This window comes from Clarias gariepinus, chromosome 1 (genome assembly GCF_024256425.1).
Source record: "Clarias gariepinus isolate MV-2021 ecotype Netherlands chromosome 1, CGAR_prim_01v2, whole genome shotgun sequence".
NCBI classification, from domain to species: Eukaryota; Metazoa; Chordata; class Actinopteri; order Siluriformes; family Clariidae; genus Clarias; species Clarias gariepinus.
In genome coordinates, this window is record NC_071100.1 from 36875457 (window position 1) to 36896825 (window position 21369).

Consider the following 21369-nt stretch of genomic DNA (forward strand, 5'->3'; position numbering starts at 1 on the left):
CAAAACACCCTCCAACAGCAACTTTTTCCAACAATCCAACAACAGTTTGGTGAAGAACAATGCATTTTCCAGCACGATGGAGCACGGTGCCATAAGGCAAAAGTGAAAAGTGGCTCGGGGACCAAAACGTTGAAATTTTGGGTCCAAGGCCTGGAAACTCCCCAGATCTTAATCCCATTGAGAACTTGTGGTCAATCCTCAAGAGGCGGGTGGATAAACAAAAACCCACTATTTCTGACAAACTCCAAGAAGTGATTATAAAAGAATGGGTTGCTATCAGTCAGTATTTGGCCCAGAAGTTGAGAGCATGCCCAGTCGAATTGCAGACGTCCTGAAAAAGAAGGGCCAACACTGCAACCGAGTGACTCTTTGCATAAATGTCATGTAATTGTCGATAAAAGCCTTTAAAACGTATGAAATGCTTGTAAATATATTTCAGTACATCACAGAAACAACTGAGAAAAAAATCTAAAAGCAGTTTTGCAGCAAACTTTGTGAAAACTAATATTTGTGTCATTCTCAAAACTTTTGGCCACGACTGTACATCAGTGGCGTGTAGTAGTGCATGCTCCGGTACTCACGCTAGCTCTCTGGTCCAGATAGCGAAATCCTGTTTTAAATAGGCAACATGTTCAGGCTGGATTTCAGTTATGACTATATTGGTAAAACTGTCCTTGCCTTTTTCTTCCAGAACTAGAGTTTGTAAAAAACGCTCTTCATCCACTTTCACATGAGAATCATCTCCTGGCTATGCAATAATGTATGTGAGAAAGGAAAAAAAAATGCCTTAAGTAATCAGTTTGGACATTATCTTATTTTACATTTACTCAAACATGGTCATTTACCTTCCTGTTCCGGATGATACCCGAATAGATTTCTTTGTTATTTTTCTCCTTCTGCTGAAAGTCTTCCTTAGACATTACAAACTCATGTACATCTGGAGAGCCAACGGGCTTACTTATGATCTACATTAGGGCGAAAACAAGATTATTGGCCTGCATTCATGAAATAACTAAGGAGATTGCTGAAATTAGCTTAAGAACCGTACAATGCATTATTAAAACATTATGGAAAACTAATGGTAAACCATCACCTATGTGGAGACACATTTCTTCCACACAAATGGGAACATTTAAAACACTTAAACTCTTGGAATCGTTTTAGAAACACAACGCACACACACCCATAACAACGAGAACTCAAAAGTGGTTTCATAAGAAAACCACTTTTTGAGACTAATTGTTAAAAAAAGGCTTGAATTTGCTTAGAAGCATGAAGATCAGATTTAAAAAAAATTAAAGATCAGGTGGTCTGATTACTCGAGAGTGACCTAACTGGTGCGCATCAGGGTAAGAAGGGAACAGCATGCATCGATGCACCAATCATGCGTCGTGACGTCTAGAGGCAGTGTTATCATCTGGGGTTGCTTTAGATGGTCAGGTCTACGCTCAGTAATATTATGTGGCAATTAAATAAAGTCAGCTGATGACCTGAATATACACAATGACCAGGTTATCACAGCTAAGGTGGTGATGATCCGGCTAGTTTTTGAGGACTCAGATGAATGAAATACTAAAGTGTGTAGACATTTTTTTAGCTGGACAATGTCTGTCTATAAATAAATAGATAAATAAACACAAACAAACAAAAACATACTGTCCGATATTTATTCTTAATTAAGAATAAATTAAATAAGTTTTATTTTAATCTAAACAATCGACCATTAGCTTTATATAAGCTTTATATGGTTTCGTCTTGCTAATGATTTATAAGACAGAACAACCAAATGTTTCAGACTGAACAGCAAATGGGTGCAGCACCTACCCGTACAGACTGGCCTATATAAAACACTGCCTGTTTGCCTCCAACACCAAAATAAGAGATGTCGCTGTTCAGACTGCGAGGAACTGCACTAGGACGCACATATCCTGGTTCATCACTAGGATAAATAAATACATAAATGTTTAAAAACACAAAGAACACTACGAGTAATATACAGTGAACACCACATTTTTTATTGTTTTATACTAAACTTCCATAATTCTTTTAAATTGTCAGTTTTATAGCAATGTTTTCACCCATGTACCCTAAACACTGAATTGTCATTTTTTTAATAATAATAACTGCTATCTCACTGATTATTAATAGTGTAGACTGCTGTAGTATTAGCTTTTTTTATGATCATAAACCTTTTGAACGTTTCTGCATGCCTTAAGGAGATAAAGGCATGGATGAACAATAACTTTCTACAGTTGAACAGCAATCATCTTATCTAACACTTCTTGTTGGAACTCCTCATCAGATCCTTTCTTCTCCCATATCTCAGTTTACTTTTGATGGTCAGGTAATCACTTTGTCTTCTACAGTCACTAACCTGGGGGTTCGGTTTGATCCACAGCTGACTTTCAGTAAACATATAAGACACCTATGTAAAACATCAGTTCACCATCTACGAAATATCTCCAAACTCCGCCCCCTTTTAACACTCTCAGATACAGAGAAACTTGTTTATGCCTTCATATCATCAACGCTGAATTACTGTAATGGATTCTTTGTTGGGATCCCTGTCAAGGACATTTAAAAGTTACAATACATCCAAAATAGTGCCGCTAGAATCCTAACGAAAACCAGGAAATTTAAGCACATCACTCCCATTCTCCAATCACTGCACTGGCTTCCTGTCTCATCCCGCGTTGAATATAAAATTTTGATGTTAACGCATAAATGTCTCACAAGTCAGGCACCATCTTATCTGCAAGAGCTGATCTCTGTACAGTGTTCTAACCGCACCCTTAGGTCATCTGAAAGTGTGCTCCTCAAAGTCCCTTTTACCAGACTAGGTACCATGGGGGACCGAGCCTTCTGCTCAGTTAAACCACAGCTCTGGAATCGCCTTCCTGTCCATCTGAGAGCCACACAGAGCCTTGACTCATTTAAAGCTAACCTGAAGACTTTTTTATTCAAGAAAGCTTACAATTGTTGATGTGTTTTTATTTTAATTGTTTTATACTTTTTTTCCCTGATGTTAGCACTTTGAGATTTAATGAATGAAAAGTGCGTTACAAATTAAATGTATTATTATTATTTTTATTATTATTAAAGTAATATAAAATAAACAAGCAAAACTAGTGGCTACAATCAATGAGCTATCTTTAACACTTGTCAATCATGATTTTTGATCATGATCATAAGACTTTGTTTTCCAGAGTGCTGTTAGTTTACCTCTTAAATGCACGATCATCACGATTGAACTTGGAAAGCCGATACACTGCCCAGTTATTCAACTCTTTAGAGGTCATTCCACGGCCGTTATCCATCACTACAACGGCTGGGCCACCTTGAGACTCATCAAAAAACTGATGCAGAAAAAAGCACATTGTGTTAAAAAAAAAAAAAAACAAGGACAGAGTGCAATAAAAATGTTATGATTAGCTTATTTTAATTCTCTAGTTAAAGCCTTACCAATCTTATGTCGATGTTCCTGGTTTCAGGATTATTTGAGGTTGCAGAAAGTGCATTATCAATAAGCTCAGCAAAGGCATAGGCTAGAGGTTTGAACACAAACACACACACACACAACATAATAAAAAGCTCTGATAAATACAGAAACAAACAGACTGCGTAAAACAGAATTTAATTTTGGATCATTATAAAAGAAAATTTCAAATGCATCAGTGAGAGAGAAAATAAGCCTGTACTTACGTAGTGCCTTCTGTCCTTCGCTGGCATAGTACTCATACTGGCCACTTTGCACAATGGTGTGAAAATGGGGAACGTACTTAATTTGCTCTTCAGTTGCCATAGACAACTCCTGATCCACAGATTGCAGCAGGTATAATGTTTTTCCATTTGACAGTTCATCTACAAGTCACGATAACAAATGCAGACATTATATATGAAGTTATTTTGCTTAATACAAAACATACACACACTGGCATTACCACATCAATAGTCAGATATTTTGTTTTGATTGAGTAAGTGACACCCGAGTATTGGAAGATCGAAAGACTTCACACAATGGTTAACATTTTAATTTGTAAATCAACACAATTTATACTGACCGTAAACATCTGAATCGATCTCCCTGCGATCTGTAGTAGTGATCACAAAACTTTCATTTACTGAGATAGAAAATTCCTGAAATTAAAATTATACTGTGTCACTGAAATGTGTAAAATGCACATTTGTATTCTGCATATGAAATAAAAAAAAATAGAAAGAATATATATATATATATATATATATATATATATAATTTTTTTTTTTTTTTTTCCTGCTGTGAAGTTTTTAATCTGTAACACACATACAATGTAATTATTCTAGGCCAAATTACACAACATTCATTCTATGCAAAAATAACCACTGAAGGTTCAGCTGCATCCCATAAAAAGCTTCTAAGCTACATCAAGTTTGTTTCTTTTAATGGTACAGTGTATTAAGTACAAATTGGACTCACCGAAACCATATGGCTAACCGAAACTAACCTTAAGGAAGTGAAAGATATGTTATTATAAAGACACCTGGCTATCAGTGGATTTACAGTACTGAATTGTCAGCTTTTTCCATGCTTTTACAGGGTGCTACTGTGTTTTTACCTTTGAGCTTTGTGAGTTATACTGATACAATTTATAGTAAACATCATGAAAGTGGGATGGTTGGTCTTTTTGTCTCTTAATCAGTTTGTTGTGTTTATTTACTATTATTATTGTATTTTTCCATATATAAAAACTTTGGCAATCAATGTAGATAGAGCATACCTATTGTGGAATTGGGCACTCCTGCCCACAGGGAATGGTGTGCTATTACTTTACCTAGGTAGCTGACAGATGGCTTTCCCAAAATTCCTGTTTGCAGGACTAGGCACCGCAATCACCATGAATTTTGCACACATTTTGAAACTTGGATCAAAACATTTTGGCGGGTCATGAATGAAAGATTTCAACCATAAATGAAAGATTTCAACTTCTAAGCAAAAACTTAGTAATGGATCATCGAGTTGTGATTATCTGTTTAATAGCAGAAAAAGTCGCTCCTACCCCACTAGCATTTAGTCTGATTGAAAAATAAGACAGATCATAAAGATGAGCACGAAAACCTCTAATACTTTAAATTGTGTAAAATTAAAAGTTATTCCTCCTTTTAAAAGTGGCCCTGAACTCAATAAAAAATTTATAAATAAATCACTTCATATACTTTATTAAGTTTATGGACCGTTTTTTGTAGAGTGGCCACACACTGAAAAATATATATACAGTATACTGTTGCAAGCAACAATGAGCGGGCCAAGCACCGCCACCATCGCCACCCGGGTGCAACACACAAGCTGTGTGCTTTTTAAGCATGTAAAGATGTTTAAAATGCCCCGATAGCTAATTTCACCGAATATGTCAAAAAAATTTTGAGCATGTTAAGACCCCAAAAAGCCCTGGATAATAAAATAATAATAATAAAAATAATAATAATTATCCTTAGAAGAACAAGAGGGCCCTCAGACACTATAACAACATAAGGCTGTTGTGACGGTGCTTGGGCCCTAAATAAATAATAATCCTTCGAAAAATAAGAGGGCCCTTACACACTATGACATCTGCACTATAAGACATAAATGCTATCATAGCGAGGCAGTCACATCATAGATGTCATAGTGTTGATGTCATACTTGGCTTGGGCCGTAAATATTTTGGGACAATTTGGAATAAAGTGCCAACTTGCAGTCAAATCAGTCTTCCTCTCTCGAATAATAAATATCATGGAGGCATCATTGGCTTTGGCTTTGCGTTTTGCTCAGGAGAAGCGGTGCACCATTGATGTATCTAGTTCATATTTATTGCTAAGTTCTTATTAGTTATTATTTGACAGTCAATGGATGGGTTTAGGTAAAATGTCAATAAATGACAAAGATCATGGGTTCTGTCAGTGGAAGTATTATTTAAATCATGCACATGAAATAAAACTTGACTGAGAGGTCCAGTTTTTTTATATTATTAATTAGTTAAATAAGTCCCTGATTGCAAAAAAATACTAATAACAATAAATTAATAAATAATTAACTAAAATAAGCTGAGCAGTTTAATCAGGTCTCAAGGGAAACACTAGCTGTCTCACAGCTGCAGTGACACCAGCTTTAACATGTTTGAGCTGAGAGATGGAGTGCAGTCATGCCACACACACACACACACACACACACAGTTAACGAGTGGTTAGGTATCTGGTGTGTGTGTGTGTGTGTGTGTGTGTGGATAAACCACAGGTAACGCAGCTAGCTAGCTAGTTAGTTACAGTAGGTGCTACTCAAGGACTAGCAGAAATCCACCCACCTTGCGCACTGCACACAGGAACTGCTTGTAGTTCATGCCGCCGATATCCAGCATCAGTTCAGGGAGCTCTTTACTGTTTGGGCGACAGTCGAAGATACACACCGACCGGCTGCCCTGAGAAGCCTCTGCTGGGGGAACTCCCGATTCCGCCATGTTTCCAGTTTGCGCTGGTTTCACTTGTACCAAGGCTGCTAATAAAATGTCTTTACACATACATATTTTTTTCAAAACGTAAACGAAATATCTCTCTCCTCTACATCCACAATGCTTGCCTAATTGTTATCTGTTGCTGCTGTGGACATTTTATGAAGCTCAAAGTTGTCGCTCTCTCACGACCGTCCCAGCAGCGCTCTCTCTCTCTCGCGCGCGCACACACACACCTCCGCTCGCTTTCTTATTTTGCACCCGTGTTGTCATGTCTCCACGCGCTGCCTAGGTTGCCAAATACACTCACAGATATACAATTAAGTAAAAAAAAATATATATATATTTTACCCTGATGTACTACTGTTGACAAACCACTATAAATTACAACGTCTAGGAAACATCACACATCTTAATAAACACGCATTAATAAAGTGACACAATTAAACATGGCGTTAAAAACACGAATTAATGGATTGTGTTTTTATTACCACTGGCAACCCGGGATACATTTTCGCGCCGTTCATTCTTGGATCTTTAAAATGTAGTATATTGAATATTCAAATATGACAAATATTCTTTCCAATTGAGAAGCTATTTGACTATGATTAGTCTTTGACAGATGCGACTACATATTTGATAAGTAAAGCACTGTGTGAAGCCACTACTTCAGATCTAGCCTTAAAATTGTGAATCAAATCAGAAGCTTAAAAAAATCAGAAACTTAAAAAAATCAAAAGCTTAAAAAAAATCAATACTGTCACACTGTCACACCTTAATAAATAGGCAGACAGCTCTATTAATCAATGACGTGTGATGCTTTTGTTTATACAGTTTATAGTTACTTTACTGTAAAACAATGCTGAAGGCATCTGATAAATTTAATAATCTCCATTGAATAATTAACAGCGCTGTAAATTGCTGATTTTTAAGGCTGGTGAAAAGTTCTAAATGAAGCAAAGGTATGTTTTGGTCTTGCTTTCTTGGGGTGGTCTTCATGAGAGCCAGTTTCATCATGGAGCTTGATGATTTTTGCAAATGCACTTGTCAATACTGTTCAACTAGTCCACAGCTGACCTTTGTGTCTTTAAATAACAACTGACTGTTGTTGTATGGCGGTTAGGTGACGCAATAGTTAGCACTGTCACCTTGCACCTCCATGGTCCGGGTTAGATTATCACCCAGGTTTGATTCCCGCCTCTGTGTGCATGGAGTTTGCATGTTGCACGTTCATTTGTGCTTGTTGGGTTTCCCTCAGGTACTCTGGTTTCCTCCCACAGGCCAAAGACATGCAATGTGGTTAGTGTCCCCAAATTATCCGTAGCATGTGAATGAGTGTATGTATGTGTGTGTGCTCTGTCCCCTGTGATGGATTGGCACCCTGTCCAGGGTCTCCTATAGGATAGGCTCCAGGCACCCGGTGACCCTGTAAACAGGATTAAGCAGTATAGATGTGTGTGAGTGTTGTTCTTGTTACTTTATTACCTAATGCCATATGCGTTATTTCATAGTTTAGAAAGAACGTAGGAAATATATATTTTTTATTTAAATTAAACTTTTAATTCAAACGAGTGCCCAAACCTTTAACTGATACTGTATATGTGAAACTATTTTCAGATATTCTGTTGGAAACGTAATAAACGCTATCTTATCAGTCGGGAGGATGAATGAGATTTGAAAATGAGCGCGAACCAAATTCAAGCGCAAAAAAGCGACCAATAACTGCAACTCAAATCACCTAAATTTCGTGTGAAAAACCTAAAATCTGGCAACACAAGCAACGTTATAATGAGCAAAAGAAGCGCGTAGGTAGGTTTCCGCAGAAGGGGATCGTGAGCTCTGTCCTGCCAGAAATAGTCATAATAAAAGCCCTCGACCGTGTCTGTGGTTAGAGTCGATCATCCGCATAATGGACTTGAAATAATTGTTTTACATGAAATAAGACACATTAGACACATTCGTTTTTTTTTGTCTTTTGGACTGTAAAGGCATGGAACGAGTAATTTGTCGATATGAATGGAACGAAGTTAAATTTTGTCTTTTGATGTCTCATGACTTGTTCCGTTGCACAAAACAGGAAGTTTTAACGGAAAATTATGCAAAGCTCTATGCAAAGTGTGTAAAGAAAAACACCTGATTAACATCTTTAAAAACACTTAAAATGTGTTTGGTATGTCACTTCTTTGCAAAATCGGTTAGATTCAACTCTGTATGCTAGTTTCTAGATTTTTTTAGCACTTTTATTTTGGGAGGATTTATCATGTTATGTAAATAACTCGGACTAAACAGGAATTTTAAACAAATCACAGTGATTTCAATTTATTGTGATTCACACATCTTTAAAGCTGTGTAACTATGTGGAGAACCATATGTAGTGTAGTGAAGTTGCAGCCCTCCAGCTCATCTCTACCGGAAGTGGTGAAGTGTTTATGTACAGAACTCCCAGCACTCGCTGTTCACGTGGTGCACGCATGATGGTACAGTAAAGCGCGACACCTTTGAACGGTTTTAGAATTAATATAAGGGTTAAGTGTTTTTAATCCACGCCCCTCAGATGTCCGTCGTGCAGTCAGATGACCGCGGCTGGTTGTTGGACGCGTGTTCTTTTATAAACGAGGGGTTTCGGCGGTGCTACAGTGTAAACAAGGGACACATCAGGTGCTGGTTCAGGAAGCGCTACTTTGAGATCCTGAAGCCTCATATAGTGAGCCAGTCCAGCACGGAGTGTGCGCGCGCTGCCTCTCACACAGACACACACAGCCATGAGGCTGGAGACATCAGAACTGAGCTGAAGACAACACGAAAGGTAAGAGAAATTAAATCATACAAACCCTGTAAGTTTCATTTGGTTTCCCTTTAAGTTCTCTTTCAAGATCCATTTTCATAGTATATTTATATGCATGGTACAAAAAGTATTTGCCCCCCCCCCCTCAACCCCCATACTGATTATTTTTTCTGCATGTCTGCCACAATTAAATGGTTCAAATCTTCAAACACATTTTAACACTCCACAAAGATAACCAGAGTAAATACAAAGTGCACTTTTTAAAGGATGATTATTTCATTTATTAAGGGGGGGGGGGGAAAGCTCTCCAAACCTACATGGCCCTATGTGAATAAGTAACTGCCCTTAAAGTGTGGGCACTGTGCCCTCGCACCTTCAGGGTCCGGGTTTAATTCCCACCCCGGATTTGTGTGCATGGAGTTTGCTTGTTCTCCCTGTTCTTGGTGGGTTTCCTTCAGGTACTCCGGTTTCCTCCCACAAATTGCCCATAAAGTGTGTGTGTGTGTGTGCGCATTACAATGGATTGGCACCCCGCCTCAAGTGCCCTAAGTCTCCTGGGATAGGCTCCAGGGCCCCCACGACCTTGTATACAGGATAAAGTAGTGGTATAGACGATGATACTGTATGACATAATAACTGGTTGTGTCACCCTTGGTAGCAACACCTTTAACCAAGTGTTTGCGATAACTGCCAATGAGTCTTTTACATCTCTTGTGGAGGAATCTTGGCTCACTGTTCTTTGAGGATTGTTTCAATTCAGCCACACTAGAGGGATTTTAAACACTTTTGGGAAGGTTCACTACTGTTCTCCATTAGTGAAAAAAAGCTTTAACTGTGGTTTGTTTGAGTCTCTAAACTGTGGCTTTGTAATCCTTTCCAGACTGATGCATGGCAATTTTTTTGTTTCTTCTCCGTCTTTGAATAGGTCTGGAATTATTGTGGCAAGTGAAATTTAACTCAGCTCTCCAAAAGTCACAGTTCAATTACTTTTTCACATAGGAAGTGGGAATTTTTTTTAAATTTCCCTTAATAAATGAAATCGTCATTTAAAAACTGTAGTTTGTATTTACTTGGGTTATCTTTGTGTAAGGTAAAATTAGTTTGAAGATTTCAATCATTTAAGTGTGCCAAATATGCAGAAAAAATACAAATTCAGGAAGGGGGTAAATATGCAGTCTTCCAAATCACTGCTGTGAAGGTTAAAAAAAGGTATTGCATCAGTTCATTTGTAACTGCAGTGCGAGGAAAAATAGGTGCCTCGCTTGTGATTTGCACGAAAGGAGAGCAGCATGCAGTGATTTTTTTTTTTTTTTGGTCATTAACGTGTACTTGGTGCCATTATTCATCAAAGACTTTGTGTGCAGTATGGGAAAAGCATTTGGATATCTAAAAACAACAATTTTTGACTGATATTTTAAGGAAGAGAATAATTACTGATGACGAGACATACATTCATCACTATGTGCCTAAGAGTAAACAGCAGAGTACAGAACGGAAAATCCTGAATCACCAACCAAGAAAAAGTAAAAAAAAAAAATTATCCATTAGCTGGAAAATTTATGCTTATAGTTAATTAATGCTTACTGGGATTCTCAAGGGCCAGTATTGGAACATTATCAGGAAGGAGGTTCAACAATCAACAGTGCTTGTTACAGTGAGACGCTTATTGAAGAGTTGACGCCCAAACACAAAGGATTGCTATTGGAGGACATTTTTAAAATTATGGTGTGGACAGTCAGCCCTAAAAAGCAGATTTGCAAAACTAATTGGATTTGCCTCCAGTCTGAACAAGGCCTAAGAGGCCCAAACCTGTTCCAGGCTGACAATGCCCCTGTGCAAACCGAACACTTAAACTGTAATGCAGACTACTCCTCAGGCTGCCTCCCTTCACAGTATGCCGTACTCCTCTGAAGTACCCTTGAATTGATTTTGGCCTAGGAACGCTGTTCATATTGCACAAACATACCAGACTTTGTGGTTAAGTGTCCCAGGATCTGTGCCTGTAGTGTGACAGCAACCTTCTTAGATACTTAGAAACCAGAAAGAATATTTTCAAAACAGTCTTCAGAACAATCACAGTAGTTGTTCTCTTGCTTTGTTTAGTTAGTCTGGCCTAACAATTTATAGCAGCAAACCAATAAGTAGTGCTGCACAGTTAATCTTACAGAAGCTGAAATCACAGTATAAACCTGTGCAATTATCTAATTATCTAATTAATATTATCTAATTAATATTATATACACATACACACACAAGGTCAATCCTAAAACTCCTGTTATTATTACACATACAGGTATGCACATTTAATTTCCAGCACATGCTTTTTTTTTATATTAATGATTAATATGAAGCAGTTGCAAACATTGTGCCAAATGAGAAAATATTGAAGAGACAAGAAAATCCTGTAACATATACTAATTAGCAAAAGGAATATAATAAGTTTGCATGCTAAATGGTATATTTAATAGTTTGGTATTGCAATTTAATAAGTATGAAATATGTTTGCAATAATTTATTTTGTAGAAACGGAAGCGTAAACGAAGTGAGCTGAATCAGGGTGAATTAGATGCCAAAGTACACCATGAAAAGGTTTGACTTTTGACTTACAGTATTACCTTTTATACTGTAAAGATTTAATAACGCTGATGGAAATTTGCTGCCCTCTCTTGCTTTGTCTCTTAATAACAGGTCAGGTTGTTGGTTCTGGAGGGCACTCAGTCTCTATTGGAAGCTGGGCATCACTGTGGTTATCTGACAGAAGATTTAAATGCAGTGCCAATTAAACAAATGCCTGTTCACGAGTGCCAGCTGGCTGCACTATGTGACATGGCCAAGCAGCTGCTTAACATGGAGAATTCTGATGCCCCACACGTGCAGGCTGTTAATGGCCATGCAGACTTGGATGCACACCTTGATCTGTTCTCCTGCCTCACAGAAAATCCAGATGACTGTGCCCGTGAGGTAACACTAATGGGAGAAACTTATTTCCTTCCTCCTCGCTGCCGTTTCCTGTTGTCTGACATCACATGTTTACAACCGCTTGTTCGCAGTAAGTTCATTCTAGGGGTGTGAGTTGCTTCAGCTTGTATATATCTGTTTTAAATTTTTGGTGTAATAAATATTAATGATAAAATCTAGTCAAATCAAGCAAGCTTTGTCATATGTTTTATAAATGTGTTGTTTGAAGGCCATGAAATGATGTTACTGTAAAATGCATGGTAATATTAATAATACTACAAGGTGTAGGTTGAGGTATACTACAGCTGAATGTGTGTTCAGTAGAAGTAATGCTCTGATTAGACACCTCACTAATCTTATTCTCCTGATGTGTTCTACAGTTCATGTATAATCAATGAATGTAGTCTCATGGACAATATACTGCCTTGTATAGTCAGTGTTTCAATATATTAATATTAATGTTCATCATCTCACGTGAGCACACTAAAGCATTAATCGGAATTTGACCAAACATTCACAGAACCTTCACAGAATGCACTAGACTTATACATTTTGCTAAAAAAGTGCCTGTCTTTCTAGTTATTTTTTTAGTGAACCAAGTGTGTAGTAACTAGAAATTAATAATAACTTAGTTGGAAACCTAGAATACACTTACTGAGCACTTTATTATGAACATTTTATTGATATTGAGTAGGGCTTCCCTTTGTTCCTAAACACATGGAAACATTCCTTTGCGATTCTGGTACATGATGATATGACTACAGTACGTAATAGAATTCCTGTAGATTGTGCAATTTCCTGTTATACCTCATTCAAAAAGGTTTTTAATTGGATGCAGGTCTGGTGACTGAGATGGCTTCGGAAAAATATCAAATCAGTTTGAAATGAATTTTTCTTTGTGACCTGGTTCATTGTAATGCAGGAAGTAGCCATAAGTCAACGGATAAACTGTGGCCATAAAGGGATGCATAACAAAGCTCAAAGAGGCTATGACATTTAAGCGATGAATGATTGGTATTAACCGGCCTGCCGACGGCCTGCTGGATTATTGACAGACAGGTTGGGTCCACGGATTCATCTTGTTGGCACCAAATTTTGTTTCCACCATCTATTTGCCTCAGCAGGAATTCAGATTTATCAGACCAGGCTATATTTTCACAATCTTTACATCTTAAGTTTTGCCTACTGCAGCATCCGCTGTCTATTCTTGGCTGCCATAAGTGATTTTGAGATGCTTTTCCGCTCACTACAGTTGTATAGCTCATAGTTGAATTTCTGTTAGGATAACTGTTACTTAAGTATTATTATTTTTTTTATGTATAGCCCAATTCTGAGTACAGTTTGAAGTATACTGTGCATGAAAATACCAAAAGATCCACAGTTTTATATAAAGAAAAGTCTTAAACCAGCCTGTCTGGTGCCAACAGTTATGCCAGAGTCATGAGAAAGTAGTAGTGGATATATGAACATCACATGAATCTGCTGGCCTGTGTCTGTCTGCATCCCACTGTTGGTTGATTTGTCTTATATTTCCATGAAGGAGAAGGTGTACATGAGTGTGTTTATCTGAACTAAGTGCCAAAACATGGCATATTGTGCATATTTTTTCTTTTAGTTTACATTTACATTTAGGCATTTGGCAGACGCTCTTATCCAGAGCGACTTACAAAAAGTGCTTTAAAGTTTACATCATTGGATACATACTGGAGTAAGTTTCTGTAATTAGTTAAAATTTGGATCTTTTATATAAAATTATGGGATGTTTACAAAGAAGTACTGATCAAGATTATTCTATCATGGGTTTCCCTATATAGATTCAGTAAACGGTCCTGACAGATGAAACGATTATGACTAACTTTCATTGATTTGGAAGACTTTTTAAAATATGCATTATGTTCTACCCTAGGTGGGGATAAATATGACCTAATAGTTCTTGATCCACCATGGGAAAACAAATCTGTGAAAAGGAGCAATAGGTAAGTGTAACATGTCATTATGTTACATATACTGTACAGTGGAACCTCGGATTACGAGTAACACGGTTTCCGAGTGTTCCGCAAGACGAGCAACGATTTTTAATAAATTTTGACTTGAAAAACGAGATTGTCTTAGTTTACGAGCACAGAGTTTTATGTTTCACGCATGCACTTCTTGTTTTGACACCGAGCGTCACGTCATCACAAGTAAGCCAACGGTTTTTCTCTCTTTTGCAGCGGAATTGTAGGTAATCGTCTCTCCTGCTGGGTGAATACACACACACGCTGTGTGTGTGTGTTATGTGCGTGCGCGCACACACACACACATTAACGAAAAGACCGTTTTTAAAACCGTTTAAAAATTTGCAAGGAACATCGCTAGTCACACTCACGTGAGCGCATACTAACAGGATCACTACTGTAAAGTAAAACAAATTTAACAGCTCCTCACCTTTGAAAACAGTCGCGACAGAGAAGAGTTTGTGTGTTTGTTGGGCAACCTGAGAGGAGGGGAGCTGTAAAGCTGAGACCTATCGTCTCCCCTGCTGGGTCTTAGTGCTTGCAGTGTTTTTGAGTGTGTGTTTGTTTGTGTTTGTGTAAGGCAGAGAGTTTGTGTGTTTGTTTGGCAACCTGAGAGAAGGGGGCCATAAACACGAGCGAGCCCCCCCTTCAGCCCCCCTTCTCTCAGGTTGCCAAACAAACACACAAACTCTTTTCTGTCGCGATTGTTTTCAAAGGGGGGGGAGCTGTTTAATTTGTTTTTTGTTGTTTTTGTTGTTGTTTTACTTTATAGCAGTGATCCTGTTAGTATGCGCTCACGCTAGTGTGACTAGGGATGTTCCTTGCTAATTTAACGTTTTAAAATAACGGTTTTAAAAACGGTCTGTCTGTTAGTGTGTGTGTGTGTGTGTGTGTGCACGCACATTTTACACACACACACCCTGCGTGCACAAACGGAAACACTTATCTGTCGGCATTTATTTTTACATTTTTTTAAGGAAAAGTACAGATTAATTTGTTTTATTTTTACTTTATATTTTGTATTAATTATTTTTATGTATTTATTTTTCTGGGCTGTGGAACGAATAATTTAAGTTTCCATTATTTCCTATGGGAAAATTAAAATTGGTTTACAAGTGTTTTGGAATACGAGCCCGCTTACGGAACGAATTATGCTCGTAATCCGAGGTTCCACTGTATGTACAATATGCTGTCCATTTTTGAAACGGTATAAGCGACATAAAGACACTCAAGCTGAAAAATTGCTGTTCATTATGTTAAATAATGCAATAGTCTTCCTCATAATGATTTATAATATTTATTTTCATACAGTGGTTGCTTTGCATTCTGACCTAAAAACCATAACTACACAGCGGTGGCTTATATCCTATATATATTATATATTGATAGTCTCTGCACAATATTAATAATGACATAGCCTCAAGTTAAATATAGGTCAGAGGTTGTCATACTTGATTGATGCTATTGGCTTCTGTCTAATTCATTTTTAGACTTGACAGGTGAGTCTCAAGAACGCACCTTCATCCATCATACACTGTATAAAGCTACTGTACTGTTGTGTTACTCTGACCACCTCAGGCATTTTGGTGTCAGGCATATTTTTCTTAATATTTCCCTCTATGTGTTTGGGTAAAACCATAATTTTGGTACACACACATTTGATCATGCATGATCATTATCCATTACGTAATTCATCTTTCCCTCACATATTCTTTAAAATTAAAAATACAATCTGCCCTACTTTTCGTTTATTTGCAGAATCGCAGAAATTTATTGTATCAGATTGTAAATGTCAGTCATCACACATTCTCTTTTACATTCTGATTTTAAGAAAAAAAAATTATGGCGACTTAATTTTTTTTTTCATTATGGATTTTCTTTTGTATTCTAAGTTTGGACTTTAACATTTCAAGTGGTAATTTCATCTTTGCACTTGTGTGTTGTTTGTAATGGCACAGTCGTGTGTGTGTGTGTGTGTGTGTGTGTGTGTGTGTGTGTGTGTGTGTGTGTGTGTGTGTGTGTGTGTGTGTGTGTGTGTGTGTGTGTGTGTGTCTGTTCCTAGGTTAAGGACCTGCCTCCAGCAGATATCTTATCATGCTCTCGCTTTCTTTTTTTTTTTTTTTTTTTACCAATTTTGTTATCAGACTAGACTAGCCGGGAGTGTAAAGGGTAAAACTGAGCGCTTTAACAATGATTAATGATTGATGCTCAACTGATTTTCAGTGTGGCTAAAAAATGGTCTGAGAAAGCAGATGACACTGATAGATTATAGATGGCAAGGATAGATTTGAGTTACTGTGACGTGTGAAATAATTACTTTCTTTATTTATAGTCCAAAGCCTTTTCTACAGGTACACCAATATGCATTTCCATTTTCTCCAATGTGGAATTTAATATGATTATCATCAAACTGCTGCTAATCAATCATGTATTAATAGAAGCAGATCATCATATCCAGCTTTTGTAATAACAAAAGATTTTCATTTGTTGGGCAGACAAACCTATTTAAAGTACCTGTTACAGAGAAAAGTAATTATGTAATCACTAATATCAAAGTATTTTTTTAGAACACTAAACAAATATTTAAATGTGCAACATGTCGGGCAATCGTTGAAAGTTAAGATTCATAACTGAATGCTTTAGGGATAATTATCTGATTTGGTCTAATATGAACAAAAGATGAAACTCGGTTATTTGAAAGACGGTCAGCAACTGATCTCTTGTTGTTCTGATCATGTAATTCAGGTTCAAACAACCCTAACACACACACAAACTAACCTAAACGCATTATCTTGATTTACAGGTACAGTTTTTTGCCATCCTCTCAGCTTAAACAACTTCCTGTGCCAGTGTTGAGTACCGTAGGATGTGTGGTGGTTACTTGGGTAACCAATCGTCCTCGTCATCTCCGGTTTGTCAGGGAGGAGCTTTATCCTCACTGGGGAGTGAAGCTGCTGGCAGAGTGGCTCTGGGTGAAGGTACTCAAGTCATCATGGAAACTTTAATTGATCTTTTTTATTGTATAGAATCTTTTCAAAAAATTTATTTTGTGTTTAACTTTTTGTAGGTGACAAAGAAAGGGGAGTTAGTGTTCCCTTTAGATTCGCCACACAAGAAACCTTATGAAGTGTTACTGCTTGGAAGGTTCTGCCCTAACAGTGACTATGCAACTAGGTAAGGGTCTAGGTAAAAAGATATAAACATTTAGAGAAAGGAACATCATAATGCTTTTGACTGCTTTCAAGCTTTTGTTTATTCACCTCCTATAGCTGCTATGTCATGGTCAGGGTCCTGGTAGATCCGGTACACTGGCAAGTGGAATAATTCACACCACATATGATCATACAGTCAGACTTATCTCGGGAGGATCCCCTTGCAGAGAAAATTTTCTTTGCAGAAGCCTTTCTTATTTTGCTTGGAGATACTTTCATTACAGAAAAAGAAAGGAGGTTGGGCAACACTAACATGATGTCATCTGCTCTTTAGTTTACTTCACTGTAAAACCAGGATTATAAATGCATTTCTTTAAAGAGTAGCTTCAGAGAATTTTAATTTAAAAAAATGTATGAATGGAATTTTAAATTGCGAATTAAGAGCTTATGTTGTTGGCATGCAAACTTTATTTTTTAGTACAGTATTTTAATAGTCCAAAATTGATCAAGGCAGATTTCACAGTGGCAGATATGTTTCCTTTCCTACTTCAAAAAAATACATTTTGCTGATTTTTCGACTGGTCGCTCGTAACCAACTGTGAGTCTATTGTTGGTTTGACGGGGAAGATGGGTGGATGTAGAGAAGGAATTTGTGCAGACGTTAAGACTTGAATAACAACGATTAAGAAAGCAAATTACAGGAATAATCCAAATGACAAAAACCTGAATAGCATCAGTACACAAAACAGAGCAGTTAACTTAACATTGCAGCAGCAGGAGTGAAACAAGACCCAGGACAAGACTATTCATACACTGACTAATACACAACAACTAGAACCAGGTGAGCTCAAAGACAGAACTATGGTGCAGTGCATACTTGGAAATAAAACAAAACAGAGCAGAGCGCCATCCAGGGGTTATTCACATTTTTCATTAAAACTGTATCTTCTTCATTAGGGTTGGGTACCGAAAACTGGTGCCAATATGGCACCGGAACCTATATAACTGGTATGTACGGACTGAAACGGAACACGAATTTCGGTGCCTCATTTCGGTGCCACTTAAATGCCTGAACTGTCAATTGAAATATTTGTTCGCTGGGGCTATGATGACACAGTTATAATAAGCATCAGATTCATCAACACACATGATCGCTAGTAAAATTTAAATATTGCATTCATGGGGTGTCAGAAATGTTGGAAATTTTTTTTACTTTATTTATTAGAAAAATCTTGAGAACTTCAGAAAGCTTTGATAATACGAATCCAAAACATTGTTGCGGTAATGTTACGACGAAAACTAATGTAATGTTAATTGCAAAATGCAAATCTTGCATTCATGCTAACAAATGGTCAAATGATTTGTAAAATACTGATGTAACATGGATTCTGTTTATAATTATGGCTTTCCAGCTAGTACTACCAATAAATGGGGTCACTGTACTACAACAGTGACCCTATTTACCATTGCAAAGAATTTGACTAAAGAGAATAAAAAAATAATAATTGTTCAATAAAAACAAGGATTTCTTTCTTGAGTCATCCACCATCATTTTGTGGCTTTTGTAAAGTAGCGGTTCAGGCACTGTTTTGGCACCGGTACCGTTTTAAAAGTATCGATTTGGCACCGGTATCGGAAAAGAAAAAAAAACGATACCCAACCCTATTCTTCATTTCTATACATCAAATTCTTGGCAAGTTTTTCCCCTCTTTGTTTTTCCCATATATGAGCAGCCCCAAAGGCATGAGCTTTGTTTGTGTGTTTTTAGTTGTACTGAATTTTTTACACTCTATACTGTATATTTCAGATCTGAAGTGTGTGAGATCCCAGATCGACGGCTCATAATCAGCATTCCCTCAGCACTGCACTCTCAGAAGCCAGCTCTGTCAGGTATCCTGAACCTTTGTGATGTTGATCTACAACTGCCAAATGTCAAAAAGCATATGAGACCAGTATGTCTAATGAGTGCCAATAACGTCTATTCTCAAATAAACCATTTAAATTCTAGACACGAATCATAATGTCATAGGGAAGGCTTTGAGTGACAGAACCACCCCCCAGTGTCCATCTTGTCTAAAATTAGATAAATGTCAACATTTGCTCCTTTAGAGAGACAAGATGCTTGAACAGACTTTGTATTATACACAGGGCTTTCGAGCCAAACCAGGACTTTTGTTTGTGCAAAACACAGTTATGAGAATAAAAACTATCTTTATTTCTCTATACAAGCTCCTTCTACACTAATGCGCTTATTGCAGCATTTTACTGGTGTGTGGATACCATCAAGGTCCAATTTTTCTCAGGAGCCATGCTCGGACTACCAGCTTCACATCTGAAAGGGGTAGCTCAGTGGTTAAGGCATTGGACTACGGTTTGGAAGATACTAGGTTCAAACCCTGCAACCACCAAGTTGCCACTGTTGGGCCCTGGAGCAAGGGCCTTAACCCTCAATTGCTCAGATGTATAATGAGATAAAAAATGTAAGGCGCTCTGGATAAGAGCGTCTGCCAAATGCTTAGATGTAGATGAAACGCTGGCCTCCCAGGAACTCCTTTAATGGCCTAAACATGTAGAGAAGACCTGAAGACTTTCAGCTTGGTTCCTGTGGTGTGAAAGTGGTGTTGGTACATAACTCATTAACATACCTTTTAAGCACAATTCCTATAAGGACAAAGGACATTGTATGTACACCGCAAATGAAGAAGTTATAGTTCTTTTTTTGTTTTTATAGTTATTTTTCTGTATTGCTGTTACATTTTATCCTTTCCTACTCCATCTGTTTTTGTTTTAGATGTGCTGAAGCCGTACATTAGACCTAATGCTAAGTGTTTGGAAATGTTTGCTCGGAGTCTCCAGCCTGATTGGACGAGCTGGGGAAATGAGGTCATCAAATTCCAGCACCACAGCTATTTTACTACAGAGAGTTTGGAGTGTACACAAGACACATTTACTGAGAAAACAGATGCAGATCGACAGGTGGACTGTAAAGTATCATCTTCTGGTCTGTAAATCGACGAACAATTTTAGAAATTTAAACCGTTTATATTTATTTTTATTCATGGAAATTAGCGTGATATTAAACAATTTTTGTACAATGCCTGTCCTGTTGTTTCTTCATTTGTTTAATGTATCTAATAACTGCTGGTCTGTACACTGTGCACACCCAAAGCTTTGGCTTCCTGCAGGGGCTCAGGAATGGACATGTAATTCCCTTTTACAGGTGATTTATTTTTTTAAGACTAGTTGACTTTAATAGCCTGGAGGTCACCCTGCAAATTACTGTTGTATTAAGAACTGAAAAGGTGACCCATGAGTTGAAGATCTCATGAAGATATATGGGATGTCTGGCAACTTGAACTCATTGCCTTTAGCCAGAGCAAAGCAAACAGCATGGTAGGTTTTCCCATTAGGTTTCTCACTCTGCACTGGTATCTATTTGCCTTCCTTAACCTTGTATAAAAGTAACTTCTCTAACCCCATGTGATTTCACATCCTCATTTGTTCTGTTAGTTTCCTGCATCTCTTCACACGTGTGCTCAGCTTCCTGCTCAAAAAGGGAAAAAAAACAAATAGATCATCAAGGCTAAATTACAGGCATCAACCATCACTTCTTCGGCCCGTCAACCTAAATCACTGCCTCGCACTGCAGGCTCCTGCTAAACCCATCTGCTACATGCTTATTTTAGGAGTTTATCCATGGATTAAAGAGTTGCATCACTAAATTATTTAATGAGCCAAAAATATGGCTTGTTTTTACTTTATGGCTTTATGATGACGTAAACTTAATGATGAATGGGGAAAATAATCAATCCTCATGGAGTTTGGCTCTATCTGCTGGTCACCCCGTGCACTACCAATGTCACTATCAGAGTTTAAAAAATTGAATATAGAGCCATGACAAATACATAAGAAAAAAAACACTGGTATACGAACGATCAAACATCACACAGGTGAGTTAAGGAAAACAACAGCCATTGATAATGGAAACATTGTGAAAGCTGTGCAGAAAAATCCAA

The 21369-nt window shown here is 37.5% G+C and overlaps 2 protein-coding genes across 3 annotated transcripts in view; one reads left to right on the forward strand and one right to left on the reverse strand.

Moving 5' to 3' along the window:
• smchd1 (structural maintenance of chromosomes flexible hinge domain containing 1) overlaps positions 1-6682 on the reverse strand; it is a 43128-nt gene extending 36446 nt beyond the window's left edge. For both annotated transcript variants that reach the window (XM_053497468.1, XM_053497469.1), the window contains exons 1-8: positions 6318-6682; positions 4062-4137; positions 3703-3861; positions 3463-3545; positions 3223-3356; positions 1825-1939; positions 846-965; positions 582-748 (exon numbers count right to left, since the gene is read on the reverse strand). In XM_053497468.1, the coding sequence (XP_053353443.1) occupies positions 582-748; positions 846-965; positions 1825-1939; positions 3223-3356; positions 3463-3545; positions 3703-3861; positions 4062-4137; positions 6318-6530 (1067 nt within the window). In that variant the 5' untranslated portion in view covers positions 6531-6682. The remainder of the gene's footprint in view (positions 1-581; positions 749-845; positions 966-1824; positions 1940-3222; positions 3357-3462; positions 3546-3702; positions 3862-4061; positions 4138-6317) is intronic.
• Positions 6683-8640: 1958 nt separating this feature from the next.
• mettl4 (methyltransferase 4, N6-adenosine) lies at positions 8641-20451 on the forward strand. The gene is made up of 8 exons (XM_053505475.1): positions 8641-9267; positions 11770-11835; positions 11935-12295; positions 14111-14180; positions 17005-17179; positions 17269-17375; positions 19161-19243; positions 20145-20451. The coding sequence occupies exons 1-8, from the start codon at positions 9016-9018 to the stop codon at positions 20360-20362; spliced, it is 1332 nt and encodes a 443-aa protein (XP_053361450.1). The 5' UTR covers positions 8641-9015; the 3' UTR covers positions 20363-20451.
• Positions 20452-21369: the final 918 nt, after the last annotated feature.